Here is a 24,359-nt window from a genome sequence, read left to right on the forward strand (position 1 = left end):
AATGGAATAAAAAACTGATAATTGTTTTCCAGAGTAGCTATACTATTTGCATTTCCACATATTCTGGAGAGTCCAGTTGCTCTGTATCTTTGTCAGGACTGGGTGTTACTGATCTTTTAAAAACCACTCCAAAAGCAGTGTGTTGGTATCCACTTGGGATTTTCATTTGCATTTCTCAAATAGCTAATGGCATTGATCGTCTTTTTTAACATTTATTTTTTACTTGTTTGAAAGGCAAAATGACAGAAAGAGACAGAGAGAGAAACCTTCCATCTGCAGGTTAATTCCCCAGTGGCCTAAGTCAGGAACCAAGAATTGCATCCACGTCTCCCATATGGGAGAGATAATAACAGTCCCCTCAAATTGTTTCCTGTTGTTAAGCTTTATGAATTCTTTATCCGTGCTGAATATAAGTCCTTAGTGAAATATGTGGTTTAAAAATAGTTTCTGCCATCCTGTAGATTACCTTCTTGGTCTCTTGATTTTTAAAAACATGTTAGTTTATTTTTATCTACCTGAAAGCATGACAGACAGAGATGAGAGATCTTCTACCTGCTGTTGATCTCTAAATGCCCACAACATCCAGGGTTGGCTGAATCAGGCCAAACCCAGGAGCCCAGAACTCCATCTGTGTCTCCTATGTGTTATACTTCAGCAATTGTCTGCTGCCTCCCAGGAAGCATTAACAGGAAATCAGATCAGAAGCAGAACAGCTGGAACTTGACTTGCACTCCGATATGGAAAGACTGTCCCCAGCAGAAGCTTAAGCCACTAATCCACTTTACCACAATGCCTGTCCATTAACATTTTTTTTGGCATTCTTTTTCTTTAGTTTTGATGCAATCATACCATCAGTTTTAACCTCTTTTATGCATCATGGCTTGATGTCATATCTAGACTTTTTTCATCACAAGCATCTTATTTCATGTTTTCAAATTATAAAATGTTTCAACATTTTATATTTAGCTCTACGATCCATTTTGAGCTAATTTTTTTTGTAGGAGGTGTGAGTTTAAGGTAAAGTACGTTTTTTTCAAATATATGTTGTATCAATATCATTTTTTTAAACTTTTATTTAATGAATATAAATTTCCAAAGTACAGCTTATGGATTACAGTGGCTTCCCCCCCCATAACGTCCCTCCCACCTGCAACACTCCCCTTTCCTGCTCCCTCTCCCCTTCCATTGACATCAAGATTCATTTTCAATTATCTTTATATACAGAAGATCAGTTTAGCATATATTAAGTAAATATTTCAACAGTTTGCACCCACATAGAAACACAAAGTGAAAAATACTGTTTGAGTACTAGTTACAGCACTAAATCACAATGTACAGCACACTAAGGACAGAGATCCTACATGAGGAGTAAGTGCACAGTGACTCCCGTTGTTGACTTAACAAATTGACACTCAGTAATCACCCTAGGCTCTTGTCATGAGTTGCCAAGGCTATGGAAGCCTTTTGAGTTCACCGACTCTGATCATATTTAGACAAGGTCGTAGTCAGAATGGAAGTTGTCTCCTCCCTTCAGAGAAAGGTACCTCACCTCCTTCTTTGATGACCCGTTCTTTCCACTGGGATCTCACTCAGAGATCTTTCATTTAGGTCTTTTTTTTTTTTCCCAGAGTGTCTTGGCTTTCCATGCCTGAAATACTCTCATGGGCTTTTCAGCTGGATCCGCATGCCTTAAGGGCTGATTCTGAGGCCAGAGTGCTGTTTAGGACATCCGCCATCCTGTGAGTCTGCTTGTGTATCTTCCTTCCCATGTTGGATCGTTCTCTCCCTTTTTGATTCTATTGGTTAGTATTTGCAGACACTAGTCTTGTTTAAGTGATCCCTTTGGTTCTTAGTCCTATCATTATGATCAATTGTGAACAGAAATTGATCACTGGGACTAGTGAGATGGCATTGGTACATGCTATCTTGATGGGCTTGAATTGGAATCCCCTGGTATGTTTCTAACTCTACTGTTTGGGGCAAGTCAGCTTGAGCATGTCCCAAATTGCACATCTCTTCCCTCTCTTATTCCCACTCTTATATTTAACAGTGATCACTTTTAAGTTAAGTTTCAGCACTTAAAAATAACTGTGTATTGATTACAGAATTCAACCAAAAGTATTAAGTAGGACAAAAAAAAAAAACACTAAGAGGTATAACGTATTAAGTTGTTCATCAACAGTCAGGGTGAGGGCTGATCAAGTCACCGTTTCTCATAGTGTTCATTTCACTTTAACAGGTTTCCTTTTTGGTGCTCAGTTAGTTGTCACCTATCAGGGAGAACAAGTGGTATTTGTCCCTTTGGGATTGGCTTATTTCACTCAGCATAATGTTTTCCAAATTCCTAACAGGGATCACTTTTCAGTTAAATTTAAACACCTAAGAATAATTGTGTGTTCATTACAGAGTTCAACCAATAGTACTAGAACAAAAAACCAAATTGGATAAAGTATTACATTGTACATCAACAGTCAGGACAAGAGCTGATCAAGTCACTGTTTCTCATAGTGTCCATTTCACTTCAACAAGTTTCCCCTTTGGTGCCCAGTTAGTTGTCGCCGATCAGGGAGACCATATGATATTTGTCCCTTTGGGATTAGCTTAATTCACTCAGCATAATGTTTTCCAGATTCTTCCATCTTGTTGCAAATGACCGGGTTTCATTGTTTTTGACTGCTGTATAGTATTCTATAGAGTACATGTCCCATAATTTCTTTATCCAGTCTACTGTTGATGGGCATTTGGGTTGGTTCCAGGTCTTAGCTATTGTGAATTGAGCTGCAATAAACATTAAGGTGCAGACAGCTTTTTTGTTTGCCAATTTAATTTCTTTTGGGTAATTTCCAAGGAGTGGGATGGCTGGGTTGTATGGTAGGGTTATCTTCAGGTTTCTGAGGAATCTCCAGACTGACTTCCATAGTGGCTTAACCAGTTTGCATTCCCACCATCAGTGGGTTAGTGTCCCTTTTCCCCCACATCCTCTCCAGCATCTATTGTTGGTAGAATTCTGAATGTGAGCCATTCTAACCGGGGTGAGGTGAAACCTCATTGTGGTTTAGATTTGCATTTCCCTGATTGCTAGTGATCTTGAACATTTTTTCATGTGTCGGTTGGCCATTTGGATTTCCTCTTTTGAAAAATGTCTATTGAGGTCCTTGGGCCGTCTCTTAAGTGGGTTGTTTGTTTTGTTGTTGAGGAGTTTCTTGATTTCTTTGTAGATTCTAGTTATCAACCCTTTATCTGTTGCATAGTTTGCAAATATTTTTCCCATTCTATCAGTTGCCTCTTCACTTTCCTGACTGTTTCTTTTGAAGTACAAAACTTCTCATTTTGATACAATCCCAAATGTTAATTTTGGCTTTGACTGCCTGTGCTTCTGGGTTCTTTTCCAAGAAGCCTTTGCCAGTACCTATATCTTGCAGGGTTTCTCCAATGCTCTCTAATAATTTGATGGATTTGGGTCATAGATTTAAGTCTTTAATCCATGTTGAGTGAATTTTTGTGTAAGGTGAAAGGTAGGGGTCTTGCTTCATGATTCTGCACGTGGAAATCCAGTTTTCCCAGCACCATTTATTGAATAGACTGTCCTTACTCCATGGATTGGTTTTGGATCCTTGATCAAATATGAGTTGGCTGTAGATGTTTGGGTTGATTTCTGGTGTTTCAATTCTGTTCCATTGGTCTATCCATCTGTTTCAGTACCAGTACCATGCTGTTTTGATTACAACTGCCCTGGAGTATGTCCTGAAATCTGGTATTGTGATGCCTCCGGCTTTGTTTTTGTTGTACAAGATTTCTTTAGCTATTCGAGGTCTCCTGTGTCTCCATATGAATTTCAGCATCATTTTTTTCCAGATCTGAGAAGATGGTCTTCGGTATCTTGATTGGTATTGCATTGAATCTATAAATTGCTTTTGGGAGAATGGACATTTTGATGATGTTGATTCTTCCAATCCATGAGCATGGAAAATTTTTCCATTTTTTGGTATCCTCTTCTATTTCTTTCTTTAAGGTTTTGTAATTTTCATCATAGAGATCTTTAACGTCCTTGGTTAAGTTTATTCCAAGGTATTTGATTGTTTTTGTGGCTATTATGAATGGGATTGATCTTAGAAGTTCTTCCTCAGCCGTGGCATTGCCTGTGTATACAAAGGCTGTTGATTTTTGTGCATTGATTTATACCCTGCTACTTTGCCAAAATCTTCTATGAGTTCCAATAGTCTCTTAGTAGAGTTCTTTGGGTCCCGTAAATAAAGAATCATATCATCGGCAAAGAGGGATAGTTTGAGTTCTTCCTTCCCAATTTGTATCCCTTTAATTTCTTTTTCTTGCCTAATAGCTCTGGCTAAAACTTAGAGAACTATATTGAATAGCAGTGGTGAGAGTGGGCATCCCTGTCTGGTACCAGATCTCAAATATATGTTGTATCAATATCATTTTTGTAAAGGCTATGCTTTCTTCAATAAATTATCTTTGTAACTGTCCAATTCAATTAATTATATTTTTATGAATCTATTTTGGGACCCTTTTATTTCATCAATTTACATTCCTAAGCTTTCATGAATCTCATACTGTCTTGATTAGTGTAGTTTTCTAATAAGTATTACCTTTAGCTTATGAGAGTAGACAACTTTACTGTTCTCTTCAAAATTGTTCTGGCTTTTCTGCTTCCTTTGCCTTCCCAAATAAGTTTTAGCTCTAAGAATAGGCTTAAAACACACATACACACACACACATACAGAAATCATGAAACAATTTCAGTTGGAATGCTGCTAAATCTGTAGATCAGTGTGGCAAAATATTAACTATGTTGAATCTACCATCATATTTTGATTTTACCTTTTTTACTAGTGTTTTGAATTTTCATCTTACAGATTATTTTTGTTGAATATGTTTTTTAGATTTGTTCCAAAGTATTTGATTATTGGAACTGTTTTTTAGTAGTATTTTAATTTTCATTTGGGTTTCTAATTGTACATTGTTAATATCTAGCAATGTTATATTTTCACGTGCCAGCATTTTATCTTGCAATGTTAGACCTAAGTCTATTGTGTTATTATTTATTTTCTGGTTTTTTTTTTCCTGCCCCCCCCCCTTTTTTCCTTCCTATAGATTACTTGAACATTTTCAGAATTTTTACTTCATTTACAATTTTTTAGCATGCTGGGTCTTCAAAAACTTTGTGGAAAATGGAATTAAAAGGTGTTTTTTTTTGGTAAATTAGAAATACATTCATATGAGGAATATTCAAAAAAGTCCATGAACATATATATTATGAAAAAATCTATGCATGGATTTCAAAATTTTTTGCACCAAAATAAAATTGTGTTTTAATTTCATGTTCTGAAAGTGTTTTGAAGTACTTTCTTTATTTCCTTGAATAGTGTTATTGGTGTTTGCTCTAGAGATTACATTATACTTATATAATGCATTAACATTCACTAGTAACAACGTTTTACACCTTAAAGTGGAGTGTAGAAACCTCACTTCCATTTGTATCTCTTTATACTTCCCTCTTTTTACTATAATTTCTTAAATACTTTTCTAATTACAGTGAGTATTTCCTCACATGAAATTTTTATTTTGTCTCAATTGTCAAACATAATTTTTAAATACAAAATTTGGATAGCCTATGATATTTACCCATAAATAAATATTTTTAATTTTTTACTGTTTTTTCTTCATTTCTAAATGAAGTATGAAGAACTTGATTTCAGTATGAAGAACTTGATTTCAATATTTTGTCATCAAACTCTGGTTCCTTTGTCTAAAATATCTTAATCTTCAATGCTGAAGGATATTTTCACTAGATATAGAATTCTAGGTTAGTAGTTCTTTTCTTCATCAGTTGAAAAATACACTACTTCCTTCTGTTCTCCATGGATTCTGATGAACATTGCACTGCTTGAATAATTTCTTCTACAGATAATATTTCATTCTTGCTACTCGTTTTCAATCATTCTTCCTTTTTCTTTTTAGAAGTTTGATTTTAACATCTTGGTATAGATTTCATTGAGCTTGTCTTATTTGGGATCCTCTTTTCTTCTTGAAACTCTAGGTTTGTACCTTTTTCCAAATTATGGAAATTTGGTCATTACTTATTTAAATATTTTTGAGTCCACATTCCTTCTCTTTATTTTTTCAGGACTCTAAATGAGAGTAATATTAAATCTTTCATTTTGAACCACAGATGCTTGAGACTCTGGTCATTTTATTTTTTAGCCTATTGTAACTCTTTTAGTCAGATTGAGTACTTTCTATTTTTGTGTCCTCAAGTTTACATGTTATCTCTCCTCTCATAGTCATCTCTGCAATTAAGCCCATGCAATAAGTTTTTATTTTGGTTCTTGTAATTTTTAGTTTTTTTGTTTTTTGGTTTTTTGTTTTTTTTTTTTTTTTTTTTTTTTTTTTGACAAGCAGAGTTAGTGAGAGAGAGAGACAGAGAGAAAGGTCTTCCTTTTCCATTGGTTCACCCCCCAAATGGCCGTCCAAAGCCAGGAGCCAGGTGCTTCCTCCTGGTCTCCCTCCACTGCCTTCCCAGGCCACAGCAGAGACCTGGCTTGGAAGAGGAGCAGCCGGGACAGAACCAGCGCCCCAACTGGGTGCTGGCGCCGCAGGTGGAGGATTAGCCAAGTGAGCCGTGGCGCTGGCATATAATTTTTAGTTTTAAAATTTCCATTTGATTCTTCTTTCTACAGCCTGTTTATTTGCTGAGAGTTGCTATTGTATTTGTTTTATGAGTGTTCATAAATGTTCCTTGGGATATTTTCATCATAGTTGCTTTAAAGTTCTTGTGAATTAATTCTGACATATTCAATATCTTCTGTGGATGGTATCTATTGATTATAATTTCTCTTCAATTTGAGAACCTCTTTATTCTTGGTACAATGAGTAATTAAAAAATCTCCAGGACATTTGGAGTGTTATATTTTGTGATGTTGGATCTTATTTCAATATTTTGTTTTAATAGGCCTCTGATGATATCATGCCTGAGGGAGAGGGTCAGCTCATTACTGCTAGGAAAAAGTAGTCCAACCTCCTAATTTGATCTTTGCTGATTTTTGCATTTAAGGGGGTAGGAAAGGTTACTGCTTGGTGAAGGTTGAAGATGGGCTTCTTATTCAGCTTTTATTGACAGAAGGAGTATGGCTATATTTTATTTTTGTTATATTTCCCTCCAATGGTATATGGCTAAGTGGGATAAGCATGGTCAACAAAATTTTTGCTTGCTCACCTCTTTTTTTGGTCCCTTGGCTACAGACAGCAGGTTTTCATGGGATTTCTTCTTATTTTGTTTTTCCTTTCTATGTGTTTATTGGTAATTCTCAGTGATCGGTATCTCAAGTACCTAGTTTGAGACATTTAGGAAATATAAAGAAAGTTTAGAGAATTTACCACTGTTTTATTTCTGTAGTGTTGTTCCTCTACATGAGTTCCCTATCTTGTTCTCCTTGCCTTTTAGACTCTTCTGTTTTTTTACACGTATTATCTTGAGGCTTTTTATATTTGACCATATGAAGCAGTATTGGCACATATGTTTATTCCTTTCTATTGGGAACCAGGAGTTTTAGCTATTTCTACTATGGTGCAGGCAGCCTTATTTTTGTGTCATATACTAACATGGCAGTTTAATACTAAATCTTGATTATAAATGTAGTAAAACTTACCCCTATTTCCACAGTAATTATCTTTTAAATGTAAGGCTAGAATCCACAAAATAAGATATACTCCTCTTCCCCTCTTCCTCCTATTATTTTTTAAAAGATTTATTTATTTTGAAAGTCATAGTTACACAGAGTGAGGGAGTGACACAGAAGAGAGATGGTCCAATCTTTGCTTTACTCCCCAGATGGCCGCGACAGTGAGGTCTGGGGCAGGCAGAATTCAGAAGCCAGGAGCTTCGCTGGGGTCTCCCACATGAGTTGTAGAGGACCAAACACTTGGGGATCTTTTGCTGCTTTTCCCCAGCCATTAGAAGGGAACTGCATTGTAAGTGGAGCAGCCAGGACACAAACTGGTGCCCTTATAGGATGCTGGTGTCCCAGGCAGTGGCTTTATCCATTAGGCCACAATGCCAGCCCCTCCTCTTACTACTACTTCTAAAACAAATTTAAACAATACTTCCAAATCCAGTCTTAACAGTTAAAGTAACTTGGAGGCTGGCATTATAGCATTGTGGATAAAGCCACTGCCTCTGATATGGGCATCCCATATGGGCATTGGTTTGAGTTCTAGCTGCTCCACTTCTGATACAGCTCCCTGCTAATGAGCCTGGGAAAGCAGCAGAAGTTGATCCAAGTTTTGGGCCGCTGCCACCCACCTGGGGGACCTGGAAGAAGCTCCTGGCTCCTGGCTCCTGGCTCCTGGCTTCAGACCGGCTCAGCTCCAGCCATTGTGGCCATCTGGGAAGAGAACCAGCAGATGGAAGATCAATCTCTCTCTTTCTCTCTCTCTGTGTTTCTTCCTCTCTCTTTCTCTCTCATTCTGCCTTTCAAATAAATATATCAATCTTAATAAAAGGTTAAAGTAACTGTTTGAGACTCTAACAAAACACTACAGTTTATAAATATGATAAAAATGATGCTACCACTGACTTTTACAGTGTTTCTTACCATTGAGTATAGTCACAAGTATTTAGTTGCTGCTGTCATAAGGAGTCTGAAGACTTGAAAAATTTGAATGGTATATAGTTTTATAATATTTCACTTCGATTTATAAAATATATATAGTTACTATATCATAATTATATTTTGACAAAAAGATCATAAAGTTATCTAAGAAATGAAGAATTGGCTGGTCATTCAACATTTATCTAACAAACATGTTCCTTCAGTCAATACTTAAATTACACAATTCAGGGCCAAGTACTAAACTTCAGTGGTTACTGACGATTAATAAAACTCTGAAGAGGTTTAGTCTAGGGACACCTCCCATGTACTAGTGAAGCAAAACTTCTGTTTGGATGTTAGGCAGAACAAAAGCCAAACCAGCTTTCAGAAATGCCAATGGGCTTACTTTCCTCTCTTGCTCAGTTGAGAATGTTGCCTTATTAATGCTAATTTAGACTTAAGAACTTCAAAGTCCAATATGTTAAGATTCTCCCAAATGAAAGCATTAATATCAACACATTTGTGAATATTCTTTCTGAAGAGTGACATAACACTATAAAAAGTGGGTTCAGGTATAGCAGGAAGTTAAGTTTTTCTAGTCTAGTAAATTACACATTACACATTGTTAACCACAGCTGCATGTCCTTGCCAGGAATCCTAGATGTATCAGCATTTTTGCATGTTTTCTGTGTCCTTGGCTAAATACACCAGAAACTTGCAATGGTTTGGTAATTTTGGTCTTTTTCTACTAATCTGTAGCCTATATAAATTACTGCAGCTGGGCACTCTGCCTAGCACTGGTAAACAAAGGGAAATAATAAGCCACCCTTTTACAATGGCCTCACAGTTTATCAAAGAAGATAAGCAAAAGTATGCTGTAACAAAATGCCATAGACTAATAGGCTTAAACAACACCCAATTGGTTCTCACAGTTCTGGAGTTTGGGCAGTCCAGAATCAGGCATGGGTGGATGATGTTTCTGGTGAGGACCATGTTCCTAACTTCAGGTGGCCATTTTCTTGGCTGTACATCATATGTTAGAGAAAGATTTCTCTCACTTCTTTACACATCACAAGAACCACATCTAACTCTAATTACCTCCCAAAGGCTCCACATCAAATATTGTCACATTAGGATTTCAAGATTCAATTTACAAATTTTGGAGGAACACAGTACATAGCAATGAATGATGTAGACTCTGATTTGCTAATGATACTTAAATCAAGGGCAGAAAAATCTAGGTACACCTTTCAATAACCAGGAGTTAGGGCAGGCATTCAGCCTAGCAGTTTAAACGCAGGTTAAGGTGCCTGAGTCCCATATCAGAGCACAAGGGTTGGATTCCTGGCTCCTGACTCTAGCTTCCTGCTAATGCAGATCCTGGGAGGTAGTGGGATCGCTCAAGTGGTTGGGTTCCTGACACACATGTAGGAGATCAAGACTGAGTTTCAGGCTCCTGATTCAACAGAGTCCAATTTAAGACACTGGAGACATATCAGAGGTGAACCAGCAAGTGAGAGCTCTTCCCTTCCTTTCTCCCTCCCTCCCTTCCTTCCTTCCTTCCTTCCTTCCTTCCTTCCTTCCTTCCTTCCTTCCTTCCTTCCTTCCTTCCTTCCTTCCTTCCTTCCACCCCAAGTAAATAAATAAATAACTTAAGAGTTAACCAAAGGAAACTTCACTTGTTGCTCTAGTTCTCACCAGTACTTGACAAAGTTGATCACATCTTTTTTTAAAGATTTTTTTTTTATTTGAAAGAGCTACAGAGAGAGAGAGAGAGAGAGAGAGAGAGAAACAGAGTGAGGGAGAGAGAGAGAGAGAGAAATCTTCCATCTCCTGGCTCAGTCACCAGATGGCTGCAATGTCCAGGGTTGAGCCAGGACAAAGCCAGGAGTCCCAGACTTCTGTGTCTCCCACGTGAGTGCAGGGACCCAAGCACTTGGGCCATCTTCTGCTTTCCCAGGCACATTAGCAGGGATCTGGATTGGAAGTGGAGAAGCCAGGACTCAAACTGGCACCCACATGGGATAACAGCGATGCAGGCAGAGGGTTAACTTGCCATCTGCTGCTGCTTGCCCAGGTACACTAGCAGGGAGCTATGATCACGTCTTCTTCAAAAACAAATTGTTATCTTTCAAGTTTCACCATTCTTTTAATTTTTTTTTGTCCCTGATTCTCTGGGCCCCATTTGCCTTTATCAGCTCTTCTCCTTGAAATCAATTTTTTCTTCTGCAATATTTTAGAAGTTTGTGATAGCATTCTCTGTACTTAATTCATATATTCTCCTGTGACAATCGCATGTGCTCCCATGATTTCAGTCATCAGCTCTTGTCAGTTAACTTTCAACTCTATATTTCTAGCCTAGACTTCTCTTTCTGAACTAAGAATCAGTATAACCAAATGCCTACACAGTATCCCCTTTTGGATGTTTTATTCAAAACTTCTAAAACCAAATTCATGATTTTCATCTGAATAGTTACTCTTTTTTTTTTTTTTTTTTTTTGACAGGCAGAGTGGACAGTGAGAGAGAGAGACAGAGAGGAAGGTCTTCCTTTGCCGTTGGTTCACCCTCCAATGGCTGCCGCGGCTGGCGCGCTGCGGCCAGCGCACCGCGCTGATCCGATGGCAGGAGCCAGGAGCCAGGTGCTTTTCCTGGTTTCCCATGGGGCGCAGGGCCCAAGCACCTGGGCCATCCTCCACTGCACTCCTGGGCCACAGCAGAGGGCTGGCCTGGAAGAGGGGCAACCGGGACAGAATCCGGCGCCCCGACCGGGACTAGAACCCGGTGTGCCGGCGCCGCTAGGCGGAGGATTAGCCTAGTGAGCCGCGGCGCCGGCCCTGAATAGTTACTCTTTATTCAATACTCTAAATCTCAGTAAGTGGCAGTGTAATTTTGTCTATACCGTATTTGAAGATTTCAGAGGTACCTCTTTTTATTTTTTCCCCATTTTTACTAGTAGTGCCTCCATCCAGACTACCATCATTTCGCCTCAGTCAACTAGAATAAACTCAAATGTTTATATCCATCCATATCCTTACAAATCCATATTTGTTTCACCAGTGCCCCTGAGGGGTTTTTAATACAGATCTGAGCATATCTAAATCTTTATATAAACTACTTGACCATCAAACTCGTCCACCTTCCTTTTTTTCCCATTGCTGCTTTAAATTTTTTCATAAAATAAGTATGAGGTAGGTGTTTGGCACAGTAGTTAAGATGCCACTTGGGATACCTGCATCCTGTTTCATAGCACCAAGGTTTTGAGTTCCAGCTTAGGCAGGAAACTGCTACCTGGGAGGTAGCAGGTGATGACTCATAGATTGAGTTCTGGCCACCCACATTTGAGAACTGTATTGGTTTTGGGCCCCTAGGTTTGGGCTGGCCCAACCCTGGCTGTTGCAGACATTTGGGGAGTGAATCATGTAGGGATGGACAATCAGTCTCTCTCTCTCTCTCTCTTATTCTCTCTTTGCATTTCACACTAGAAAAGAAGTATGTAAATAAAAAATATTTGTGAAGAAATACTGATAACTTTCCAGGTTGGCTCAGAGAATTCTGACTGGTGAGTTTATCAATGAAAGTTTAGAAGTAGGATAAATGCTAAGGGATTTAGACTTCATGATCAAAAACTTCAGTATCATTTTATAGAATCAAGGAAGTTTTAGAAAATATTTTATTTATTTGAAAGGTAGAGTTACAGAGAGAAAGAGAGTATGTGAGCGAGTGAGACATAAAGAGATCTTCCATCCTTTTGTTCACTCCACAAATGGCTACAATGTCTTGACTTGGCCAGGTGAAAGCTAGAAGGCAGAATCCTCATCGAGGTCTCACATGAGGGTATAGGTGCCCTAGCACCTGGGCCATCTTCTTCTGCTTTCCCAGGCACATTGGCAGGGAGCTGGATCGGGAGTACAGCAGCCAGAACTCAAACCTGCACCTGTATGGGATGCTGGCATTGCATTAACTGGTTGTGCCACAGTGCCATCCCCAAATTAGGGAATTTTAAGCCTTATACTATAAATAGACTTAGTCTTGTTTGTTTAATTATCTTTTCATCATTTTTCGTCATTGATAAAAAGTTAGCAAGCTACAGATCAATGGCATAGCTGAGGTTGGCATACTTTCTTCTCTGTTGGGTTAATGTTAAATATATGTAGTACATAGTTTGAAAGAATGTCTTATAAAATTCAATAATAATTGCTTAAGGAGCTAAAAGTCAAAATATTGCACCCTTAGGAGTGCTCAATCAGTTTTTTTTTTCCTTTGCAAAGAATGGTTCCTGGTATTCGTAGCAAGAATATTATATTTTTGCTATGTAGAAATGAGTATTTTAGGAATTGCATTTCTCTAACAAGATGGAATTAAAATAAAGAAAAATGTCTGCCAACCATTATGACATATCTTAAAAATAAATGTATTTTAAAATAACCATTAGCTATATACAAATTGATATTAGTTTTCTTTTACAATTCCGAAGCATTTAATGCATTCACAATGTTATGCAGTCTGAGCTTTATCGAATTTCAAAGCATTTTAATCACCACCAAAAGAGACCATGTAACTATTAAGCAGTCACTCCCCATTTCTCTATTTGTCCCTCTGCTAGCTACTGCCAACCACTAATCTATTTTCTTTCTCCTTGGACTTGCCTATTCTGAATATTTCATATAAATATACAATATCTGACTTTTTGTATCTGCCTCCTTTCACTTACCATAATGTTTTTAAGATTGATCCACGGCCAGCGCCGTAGCTCACTGGGCTAATCCTCCGCCTTGCGGTGCTGGCACACCGGGTTCTAGTCCCGGTCGGGGCGCCGGATTCTGTCCCGGTTGCCCCTCTTCCAGGCCAGCCCTCTGCTGTGGCCAGGGAGTGCAGTGGAGGATGGCCCAAGTGCTTGGGCCCTGCACCCCATGGGAGACCAGGATAAGTACCTGGCTCCTGCCATCAGATCCGCACGGTGCGCCGGCCGCAGTGCGCTGGCCGCAGCAGCCATTGGAGGGTGAACCAACGGCAAAGGAAGACCTTCCTCTCTGTCTCTCTCTCACTGTCCACTCTGCCTGTCAAAAAAAAAAAAAAAGATTGATCCACATTGTAACTTGTATCCTAACATCATGTTTTATGGTTGAATACTTTGCCATTATATGTATATTCGTGTACTATAATTTATTTATTCATTTATCCATTGGTGGAGAGTCGAGTTGCTTCCACCTTTTGGCCACTGTGAATAGGGCTGCTGTGCACGTTTGTATGCAAGTATTATTTTTTTTATTTTACTCTATGATATAAGCAATAGCTAATAAGATCATATAACAAATGCGAATTTAAATGTATCTGTGCTTTCAAACAGGGTCTGTTTGAAAGAAAAATAATGGGCTTCAAGGCTAAATGGCAAAAAATATTTGAATCTCAGTTACTTTATTATTGGAAATCAGGTACAAGAAATTTATCACATATGATTGGAGCACATAGGAAGTATATTCACCTTTTTTTTTTAAAGATTTTTTTTTATTTATTTGAAAGAGTTATAGAGAGAGGTAGAGACAGAGAGGTCTTCCATCCACTGCCCCGATGGCCACAACAGCTGGAGCTGAGCCGATCTGAAGCCAGGAGCCAGGAGCCTCCTCTGGATCTCCCATGTGGGTGCAGGGACCCAAGCACTTGGGCCATCCTCCACCACTATCCCAGGCCAGAGCAGAGAGCTGGATCAGAAGAGGAGCAGCCGGAACTAGAACCGGTGCCCATATGGGATGCCAGCGTTCTGGCAAGGGCTTTAACCCGCTGCGCTACAAGGCGGGCCCCAGGAAGTATATTCATCTATTAAGTATCCGTAAGTAAGAGTGGAAATTTTCAGAACATTAATAGAAAAACTAATTCATTGCTAAGTTAAAACTCTGAAGACTCTAGTCCCTTATATTCTTCTTTTGTCTTTTAGCATGCTTCAGAGTGTGACACAACATGAGGCCTATGTTTGGGCTTTGAATAGTCATAAAACAGTATGGGTCCCTGGAAGTGAATGAAACCTATGCTCCAGTAAAGAATGCCTGTGAAAAGTGCCTTTAAACTGGGACGTTCTATAATGCCAGTTATGTATTATCTGAATCAGTAACCATTTGTGTTGCTTTTGATTTCATTAATGCAATAAATATGCCAGGTACCAGAAGTAAAATATTGAGCTGAACACAGGTGGTTCCAGGCCTCGTAGAGCTTCTGTTATTGGAGAACATAAATAGTAATCAATTAGCACATAAATACACAATAAAAAAACTTGTAATAAAAATAAAGATTTCTATGCTTTTTTATTTTTGTTTTCCCTTTTTTTAGTCTCAATCTATTTTTTTTACTTCAAAATAAAGTTATTCTGTTTCATAAATACAATGACATGAGTAAAAACATGTATAACTATGAAAGATTCAGAGAGTAACATCAAAAGAAGAAATGCACATATGATTCCAGCACCTAAGAAAACTGTTCAATAAATGGCACATGTCCTCTAGGGCTTTCATTGGAAATGCTTATTATAAATAAATACAAAAGTACTTATAGTATAATCCAGTTATACATGTAAGAAAGTAGGGAATAATGAATTCCCTTAGAGTTTGTACTTTCCTTCCTTTCTTTTTCTTGCCCTTCCTATCTGTTAAAGTATACATGTGATTTATACATTAATTTCCTGTACAATTAAACTTAATTGTGGGTATGTATATATATTTTTAAATTGTGGTAAAATTTATAGGATCTAACATTTATAATTTGAGTTTCTTTACGTGTATAGTTCAGAGACATCAAGAATAGTTACAGCATCATGCTGCCATAATCAGTACCAACTCTAGAATCTTTTCATCTTCTCAAATTGAAATTCTATGTTAGCTGTTAACCAGTAACTCTCCATACTCCTCTTCCCTTAACTCCTGTCTCTTTTTGCTTTCTGTCTCTATGAACTTGCATATTTTAATGATCTCATATAGTGGACTCATGGAGTAGTTGTCTTTTTGTGTCTGGCTTCTTTCATTTACCATACTATCTTCACATTTTTGTCTATATGTGTTAGGATTTTCTCCCTTTTTGAGACTGAATAATATTCCATTGTGTATAAATACACAATCTATTTATCCGTTGTTTATGTTTTCCCACATTATAGCTACTGTGTTTTTGACTGGTACTTTAGTTGGTATTTTACTGTCAACAAGCTTGTTGGGTAAGAAACAAAACATTTTTTATCCATAAGTCAATACTTCACTTCATTTACTTGAGTAAATGGCAATTGTATATTGGAAGTTTACAGTAGTCCCCCCCACATCCACAGGAAATATGTTCCGCATACCCCCAGTGGATGCCTGAAACCATAGATAGCAGCAAAATCTAGATAGATTATATTTTCCTGTATATATCTTTTTATGATAAAGTTCAATTTATAAATTAGATACAGTAAGAGAATAATAGCCAATAATAAAATAGAATAATTTTAACAATATACTGTAATAAAAATTATTTAAACCTTATAAGTGTTTTACTTTTAAGCTTTTCCATTAAATATTTTCTGATCATGATTAGCAACAGGCATCTGAAACCACAGAAAGTATTACCTCAATTAAGGGAGACTACCATATTTTTTTTTAACTCATGAGTTTAATGTTCAGTTAGAAAAGTGATATTTCACCAAAGAGGTCATCCAGATGGCCAATACATATATGAAAAAATGACTAACTTGATTTGTTATCTTTATCTTTTTTATCAGACATTTGATTATTTTAGATTTTTCTTTTCTAATATAACACTAAAGATATTCATCTAAGTATTGCTTTAGCTACACCTCACAAATAGTGACATGTTGTTTTAATCTTTTATAAATTTGAAACATTTTCTAATTCCTCTTTGGTTCTTTTTTGAAAAAAAAAAATAGAAATGTTAAAGAAACGAAATTATTGGGCCGGCGCCACAGCTCACTAGGCTAATCCTCCGCCTAGTGGCGCCGGCACACCAGGTTCTAGTCCCGGTCGGGGCGCCGGATTCTGTCCCCGTTGCCCCTCTTCCAGGCCAGCTCTCTGCTGTGGCCAGGGAGTGCAGTGGAGGATGGCCCAGGTGCTTGGGCCCTGCACCCCATGGGAGACCAGGATAAGTACCTGGCTCCTGCCATCGGATCAGCGCGGTGCGCCGGCCGCAGCGCGCTGGCCGCGGCGGCCATTGGAGGGTGAACCAACGGCAAAGGAAGACCTTTCTCTCTGTCTCTCTTTCTCACTGTCCACTCTGCCTGTCAAAAGAAAAAAAAAAAGAAACGAAATTATTCTGTGATCCATATTATAGTAAGGAAGAATTTATTCAGGACCCTAATGATAGTTGCAGTGGGGAGGGAAATTAGATTCAGCTCCAAATACAGCATAGACATGGTAATTTATAGCTATGGGGCAGGGTTGGAGGTGGGGCAGGAAATTACTAAAAGGACATTTCAGGGGTAAAAGAAGATTTTCTATAAACTAACTTAACAGACCTCTTGGTGAAGATAGACCTCACTTAGGAGATGGTAGAGGTTGAGGGTCCCAATTGAGTATCAAGGGTAACAGTAACAGGTTGGGAAGCTCCTAAATTGATCTAGCAGAGGTTTTGCCTGGTTTTTTTTTTTTTTTTTTTTTTTTTTGACAGGCAGACTGGACAGTGAGAGAGAGAGACAGAGAGAGAGGTCTTCCTTTGCCGTTGGTTCACCCTCCAGTGGCCGGCCCACCACGCGGATCCAATGGCAGGAGCCAGGTACCTATCCTGGTCTCCCATGGGGTGCAGGGCCCAAGGACTTGGGCCATCCTCCACTGCACTCCCTGGCCACAGCAGAGAGCTGGCCTGGAAGAGGGGCAACGGGGACAGAATCCGGCGCCCCGACCGGTACTAGAACCCGGTGTGCTGGCGCCACAAGGCGTGGCGCCGGCCTGTTTTTTTTTTTTTTTTTTTTTTTTTTTAGTAAAGAAGTACACAGATGGGTTTAGTAGAAGGTTCACGAGCCTGACTAAAGATTTGTCAAACAGAATCTGTCGGAAGTAGATTCTTTCAAATACTTGGGGATTTTTTTTCTAGACAGCCTTCTGTGATTATTTTTAATTTAATTGTCATAGGAAATGGTTTGCATGCTGTAGATCCTTTTAGCTTTATTAATAATTTTTTATACCAAACGTGGTCTTATCTTGGTGACTGTGTCATGGCACTAAAAAACAGTGTTTCTCTTGCAGTTCTTGGGTGAAAGAAAAGTGTTTTAAATGTCAGTTAAGCCATGTTTTTGATACTGTTCTTCACATATTTTGTATCCTTATAGAATTCTGTCTACTTTTTCTATTGATTACTCAGGGAGTTGTGCTAAAAATCTAAGCTTATGTATTTTCAGATTTTTAAAAACTTCTTCAGTACATTAAAGTATCCTTTACCAGGGATTTGTTTATCTCTCCTTACTACCTTTTGGGTTCTCTACTGAATGCCCCTGGAGTCAACAAAGATTGTCTTCTCTCACTGGTCACTACTCAAAGTAGATCTCAATCCCCTGTAAACTCTGGGAATAGTTTCATTTGTGGCACCTGTTCTTTGCCTGACCTTGTTGTGTTTCATACTGTGCATATACCACATAACATTTAGCCATAGATTCAAAGGAATTCTTATGTAGATTTATAGAGCTCTTTCTCAATGTAGTTTCTTCCTCTCTGGGTAGAGTGCTTCACAGATTAACAAATGCTAGCCACTTGAGCCTTTCTAAACTCTTTTTCCAACTCAGACCACCATGTTATTCTTGGGACCCTTCTCTCTGCATCATGGTCTGGAAAGTGCCTAAATCTGGGCAATTTGTTAGGGACTCTCTTTGTTATTGGTTTCTCTTAGGGATCACAGTTCTGTGCCGCCTATTGTCCAGTAATAAAATAGATTTTGAATGATAATCTACATACCAGAGTATCAGAAACATGAGAATAAATGCATAGTAAACCAGAGTCTGTAGATAGCCAGTGCCCATCCTGCTTATGCCAAGGCACTGACTCTGTCAGCCTCTTCCCCAGTAACCCTTTAAAATGTGGTTTGTAGGTGCTTAGCTTGACTCATGTTGGTTCCTGATGTCTATATAAAATATTCTTTCTACAAGAAGCAAATTCTAAGTATAAAATATTCATTAAGAAGCAAGAAATAACATTTTCAAAAAGTGTAGCACTGTGTAGTGCTGGATTAGGGATCTCAGAGCCAAGGAAAACTAAGTTGGGATAAGTTACATTTGATTTTTCTTTGTTTGGCCATCTTGCTTCAGTGTGCTCTGTGTTCTTAACTAAACAAATCAGGAACCTAATCTAAACATCATTGACTCTATATGTGTACCTCAGCATATGCTCTTTCTTTTATCTGTAATCGATCTAGGTAGCTGTCAGGATCAAAACACTCCAATTTTAAAAACCTCGTGTATGTTCCTTTATGTTTAAATGAACAAGAAATGTAAGTATACACATCAGACCATTATCAGTTTTTTTCAAGTAGCAGATTTAGAGAAAGCAGAGACTCTTACATTTTAGTTTATATATCATTTTCTCATTTGAATCACCATAAGAGTTTTTTTTTTAAGTTTATTTCATTTTATTTATTTGAAAGGCAGAATTACAGAGATGGGTAATTACAGGGAGGGTGGGGAGAGACAGAGAGAGAGAGGTCTTCCATCTACTGGTTCATTCCCCAAATGGCTGGGACTGGGCCAGGCCAAAGCCAGGAACCAAGAGCTTCTTCCGGGTTGCCCATGTGGGTTCAGGGCCCCCAGCACTTGGTGCATCCTCTGCACTTCCCCAGGCCATTAGCAGGGAACTGGATCAGAAGTGGAGCAGCTGGGATTTGAACCAGTGCCCATACGGAATGCTGGCACTGCAGGTGATGGCCTAACCTACTATACCACAATGCCAACCTCCATTATAAGAGTTTTATTTTATATTGTTGGGTACATAAAAATTTAGAACTAATATATTTTCCTTTTAAATCATTCTTTTGATATCTTTGTAATGGCCATCATTATCTGTAAATTGCTTTTTCCTTAGTATATATTTTTGTTTTATGCTTTTTTTACAATGGTGTTTTTGCCTTCAGCTTGATTTTATTTTTTCATTTCTATAATGATCTCTGATTTGTAAATTTTACATTTGTTTTCCATTCTTTAAATTATCCTTAAAATTGTAACATGCATCATGTAGTTTACAAACTTTGCAGTTCATTAGTCCCTCTGTCCTCCAACAGTACAAGGACCTTAAAATGCTTTAATTCTGTTTCTTCCCATGATTTTATGTGGGTTGTTGTCCAGAATTTTAGTTCTACCTTCATTTAGAAGGAATTGTTATGGTTGTTTTATATAAATATAAAAGATATTATTTAGTTCCATGTACACATTTATCAGTATATTTCATCATCATTGCATGTTTTGTTTCATACCTTGCTTTTAAGTTTTTTGTTCCTAAAATATATTCTTTAATTTTTTTTCATTTAGGATCTATAAATAACAAATCTTGACACATGGAACATATTACATATTTACCCTCCAATTTTCTTGTTGATACAAAGAAGTGTGTTATTACAAAGTTCTTTAGTTATTAGTGAATGTTTTTCTTTTCAAGTTGGTTAATTTAAAAATTGTCTCTATGATGTCTGGCAGTTTGAAAATGATAAATTTAAGTGTAAGTGTAGTTTTATTTGTTCTGCTTGCAATTTTTCATGTTCTCTTAATCTGTTAGTTCACATATTTTATCAGTTCTCCAATCCATGGTTATTTTGACTGTTACCTAACCTCAATCCTTATTCCCTCCTTTCCTTGAATAATTTGTATTGGATGCTCTCCAGATTTCATTTTCCAAAATACTTTGTATGTCTCTACTATTTTCTGTCTCTTTGGATTGTCTTTCTTTTTAGCAATGCTCATTACCTTTTTCTGCATGGTATTTAATTCTTCCATTGAATTTTTTTTTCATTTCCATGATTATGCTATTATTATTAATTTTTGTTTTATTTAACATTTCTAGACATATTATTTGATGTTTTCTTATATTTTGTTTCATAACCTTATTTATATGTTTATCATCTCTTTTTGGTTTTTAACATTTGAACAAAAACTAATTATAAAAATTATTTTGAATTGTTTTATTACCTGTGTTTGGTTGTACATTCTCTCATTTTGGGCAGTGTGATATACAGACTGGCATTCATATCTTTGAACATTTACTTGTATCTGAAAGCTTGACTTCTTTGAGAAGTATTTTCTATGTTGATTTTTCTCCCATCCATTTTCTCTGTTGTTTTCCGTGTTGTCAAATGTTTCTGCCTAAATTGTTGTGTATATACACTGGCATTTTATATTTTTTATAAAACTGTTAATTTTTGATGTTTCTACAAATGTGTCTAGCTCAATTTTAAACCCAGTGATATAGGTTTAGTATCCTGATCTCATGTGATTGTCTCTATCCTATCCTCAGATTGGAGAGCAGAAGGACTCTTTTTTTTTTTTTTTAAATTTTTGGACAGGTAGAGTTATAGACAGTGAGAGAGAGAGTCAGAGAAAGGTCTTCCTTCCGTTGGTTCACTCTCCAAATGGCTGCTACAGCCAGTGCTGCGCTGATCCGAAACCAGGAGCCAGGTGCTTCTTCCTAGTCTCCCATGCAGGTGCAGGGGCCCAAGCACTTGGGCCATCCTCCATTGCCTTCCTGGGCCACAGCAGAGAGCTGGACTGGAAGAGCAGCATCCAGGACTAGAACTTGGAGCCCATATGGGGTGCCTGCACCGCAGGCAGTGGATTAACCAAGTGAGCCACTGTGCCGGCCCAACAGAAAGACTCTTTTTAATGAAAACCTTGCCACATAAGCTCAAATGTTGGTATTTTCATTCAGCACATTTTTGCCTCCCTGTAGTTAGCCCAGTATTGTCTCTTCACCATACAGGGCAGTGGGTCTGAACTTCCATCCCCACTCAGATTTCACAGTCTTAGGTCCCCATGGGTAAAATTTGACCCATATCCAATACTCAGCATGTTAGCTTAGTTCCATTTTATTGTAAGAGTTGTTTGTCTTTATTTGGCAATTAGAGATTTACTATCTTTGTTTTTAGTGGTATGTTTTAACACTTTAAAATACTGTTCTACCTATACTATCTCTGTACTAGAAAATGGTCAAGGAGTACACATTTTAAATATATCAATTAATATTCTGTGTCTGAGTTTGATTCCCACATCTGGCTTCTGACTCCAGCTTACTGCTAATGCAGACTGTAGTGGGTAGTGGTGATGGCTCTTGCCACCCACATAGGAAAGCTGAATAGCATTCCTGGTTCCTGGCTTTTGCCCAACCAGCCCTGACTGCTGTGGGCATTTAGAGAATGAATAAGTAGGTGAGATCTTTCTCTATATCTCTCTGTCTTTTGAAATAAAAGTAAATAAATAAATAAATTTTTAAAGGAATTGATTGAGCAGCTCAATACATGATTTTTAAAATCATATAATCTATCTTTTAAGTATTTAAAATAATTACCTAACTAAAGTTAGCAAAAATCACTTACATGAAACATTTTGCTTTTAAATCCTCCTTAAAATGTAATTCTAATTTTTAGGATTTGTTAATATTGTTAATATAGTTTTCGTTTTTTTAAAGATTTATTTTTTAATTATTTGAAAGACAGAGTTACAGAGAGAGAGAGAGACAGAGAGAGGTTTTCCATCCGCTGGTTCACTCCCCAGATGGCCACAACAGCTGGAGCTGTGCTGATCTAAAGCCAGGAGCTTCTTCCAGGTCTCCCATGTGGGTGCAGGGGGGCCCAAAGACTTGGGCCATCTTTTACTGCTATCCCAGGCCATAGGAGAGAGCTGGATCAGAGAGGAGCAGCCGGGACTAGAACCAGTGCCCATATGGGATGCCAGCGCTTCAGGCCAGGGCTTTAGCCCGCGACGCCACAGTGTCGGCCCCTTGTTAATATAGTTTCCTAAACATTCTCTGATTATATATTTTAAAACGTCTTTCTGCCTTTATTTGTTTTCTCCATTATTCCTTAACATTTTAAATATTTTTTCCTTTAATTTTTATAGATTGAATCTTCAAGAAGAATTGGATCAACTAAAAGTACATATATCTATTGATAAGGCAACAATACAAGAGTTGAACAGATTTATAGCAGAGAAAAGAGAAGGTAAATATTTTTGTGGAGATAAATATGTAACAGGCATTTTTAAAAGATTGCTAATCTGATTTTTAGTAAAATTATACAAAGCTCCTAAAGATAATGTATTTGTTATGTAAAAAAAAAAAAAAGAGAGAGAGAGAAAGAAAGAAAATCTTGCTTTCCAGGAACTTGAAAAAGGGAAATTATCATTTTGAACAATATTTAAATTTAAAAATTAACTATTATACAAATATTTAAATTTTATTAGCTTCCAGGTTAATGTTGTCCCCAAATTTTGCATTTAATTGAACTTTCAAATTTGCTAACACTCACTGAATTGCTTCCAGTATGGATTGTGAAGTGTCAATTACTTCTTGCTAGTTTTTTAACTTCTTTTAAAATTTCTTGTATTTTCTTCTAAAGAAAATGTACCAATTTGATATAATGAAGTAGTCATCACTATAAGCATGATGTCATCACAATCATCCTCTCAATTTTGGGATTGTTTTTCTTCTATTTCTTCCTTTAATCCTGTGATTTTACTTGTGTTCCAAGCAAACTTGTTTACCTCTAGTCACCTTGGAAAGTTACATTGTTATCTGTACCTGTCTTCTTAGGAGTGGCCATTTTGGGATTCCTACATTTATCATATTTTTTTAGAGCCAGATGCACCCACACCTACACACAAACACACACACACACACACACATACACACCAAAAACAGAAAAGAAAGAAACAGAGGTAAAGGTGAATGAACTGTTGAAATTTAGATAAATGTTTATTTGATTTAAGAGATACTAGTTTCCAATGATGCCTCTTAAAATTATAAGGAAGGGTTATACAAATTTTGAGGATAGACAGTCTATATATTTTTTAAAGTATTTAAATTTTAGGAGCTTTAAAAGTTAGCATCTTTCCATGTAATTAAAAAAACACATTCTTTTAAAATTTGTTTGAGAGTCAGAGAGAAATAGAGAGTTCCTATCAGTTAATTTACTCTCCAAATGACCTTAATAACTGAGGGAAGGCCAAGGTGAAGCCAGGAGCTGGGAACTCATTTCTGGTCACCTATGTAGATAGCAGGAACCCAAAAACTTAAATCCCGCATGCTACCTCCCAGGATCTGCATTAATGGGAAGATGGAATTGAGGGCAGAGCCAGGACTCCAGTCCAGGTACTGCAATATGGGACGTAGACATATTAATCCAGCATATTACCCACTAGGTCAAATGCCTGTAGCCCAACATTCTTATAAAACATTTCTTTTTTTTTTCCGTCAATCTTGAGTTTTATTATTTAAATTATCATTTTAAAGATTCTATCCAGCTCTATAACTTTGTGTGTGTGTATATATATACACACACACACACACACACACACACACACATATATATTGACAGGCAGAGTTAGTGAGAGACAGAGAGAGAGAGAGAGACAGAGAGAAAGGTCTTCCTTTTTCCGTTGGTTCATCCCCCAAATGGCCTCTACGGCTGGCACCCTGCGCCAATCCGAAGCCAGGAGCCAGGTGCTTCTCCTGGTCTCCCATGGGGTGCAGGGCCCAAGCACTTGGGCCATCCTCCACTGCACTCCCGGGCCACAGCAGAGAGCTGGCCTGGAAGAG

The 24,359-nt window shown here is 37.7% G+C and overlaps 1 protein-coding gene across 22 annotated transcripts in view; it reads left to right on the forward strand.

Moving 5' to 3' along the window:
• Positions 1–24,359, forward strand: part of CNTLN (centlein) — a 396,518-nt gene that overhangs the window by 208,216 nt on the left and 163,943 nt on the right. For 16 of the 22 annotated variants that reach the window (XR_011380190.1, XR_007919395.2, XM_051845306.2 and 13 more), the window contains 2 exons: positions 1,629–1,739; positions 22,664–22,764. Coding sequence is in view for 20 of the 22 variants with exons in the window: in XM_051845306.2 (XP_051701266.2) it covers positions 1,629–1,739; positions 22,664–22,764 (212 nt within the window). In the remaining 2 variants the exon portion in view is untranslated. The remainder of the gene's footprint in view (positions 1–1,628; positions 1,740–22,663; positions 22,765–24,359) is intronic. The other 6 variants (XM_051845257.2, XM_051845263.2, XM_070052688.1 and 3 more) reach the window with 1 other exon arrangement.

This window comes from Oryctolagus cuniculus, chromosome 1 (genome assembly GCF_964237555.1).
Source record: "Oryctolagus cuniculus chromosome 1, mOryCun1.1, whole genome shotgun sequence".
Taxonomy (NCBI): domain Eukaryota; kingdom Metazoa; phylum Chordata; class Mammalia; order Lagomorpha; family Leporidae; genus Oryctolagus; species Oryctolagus cuniculus.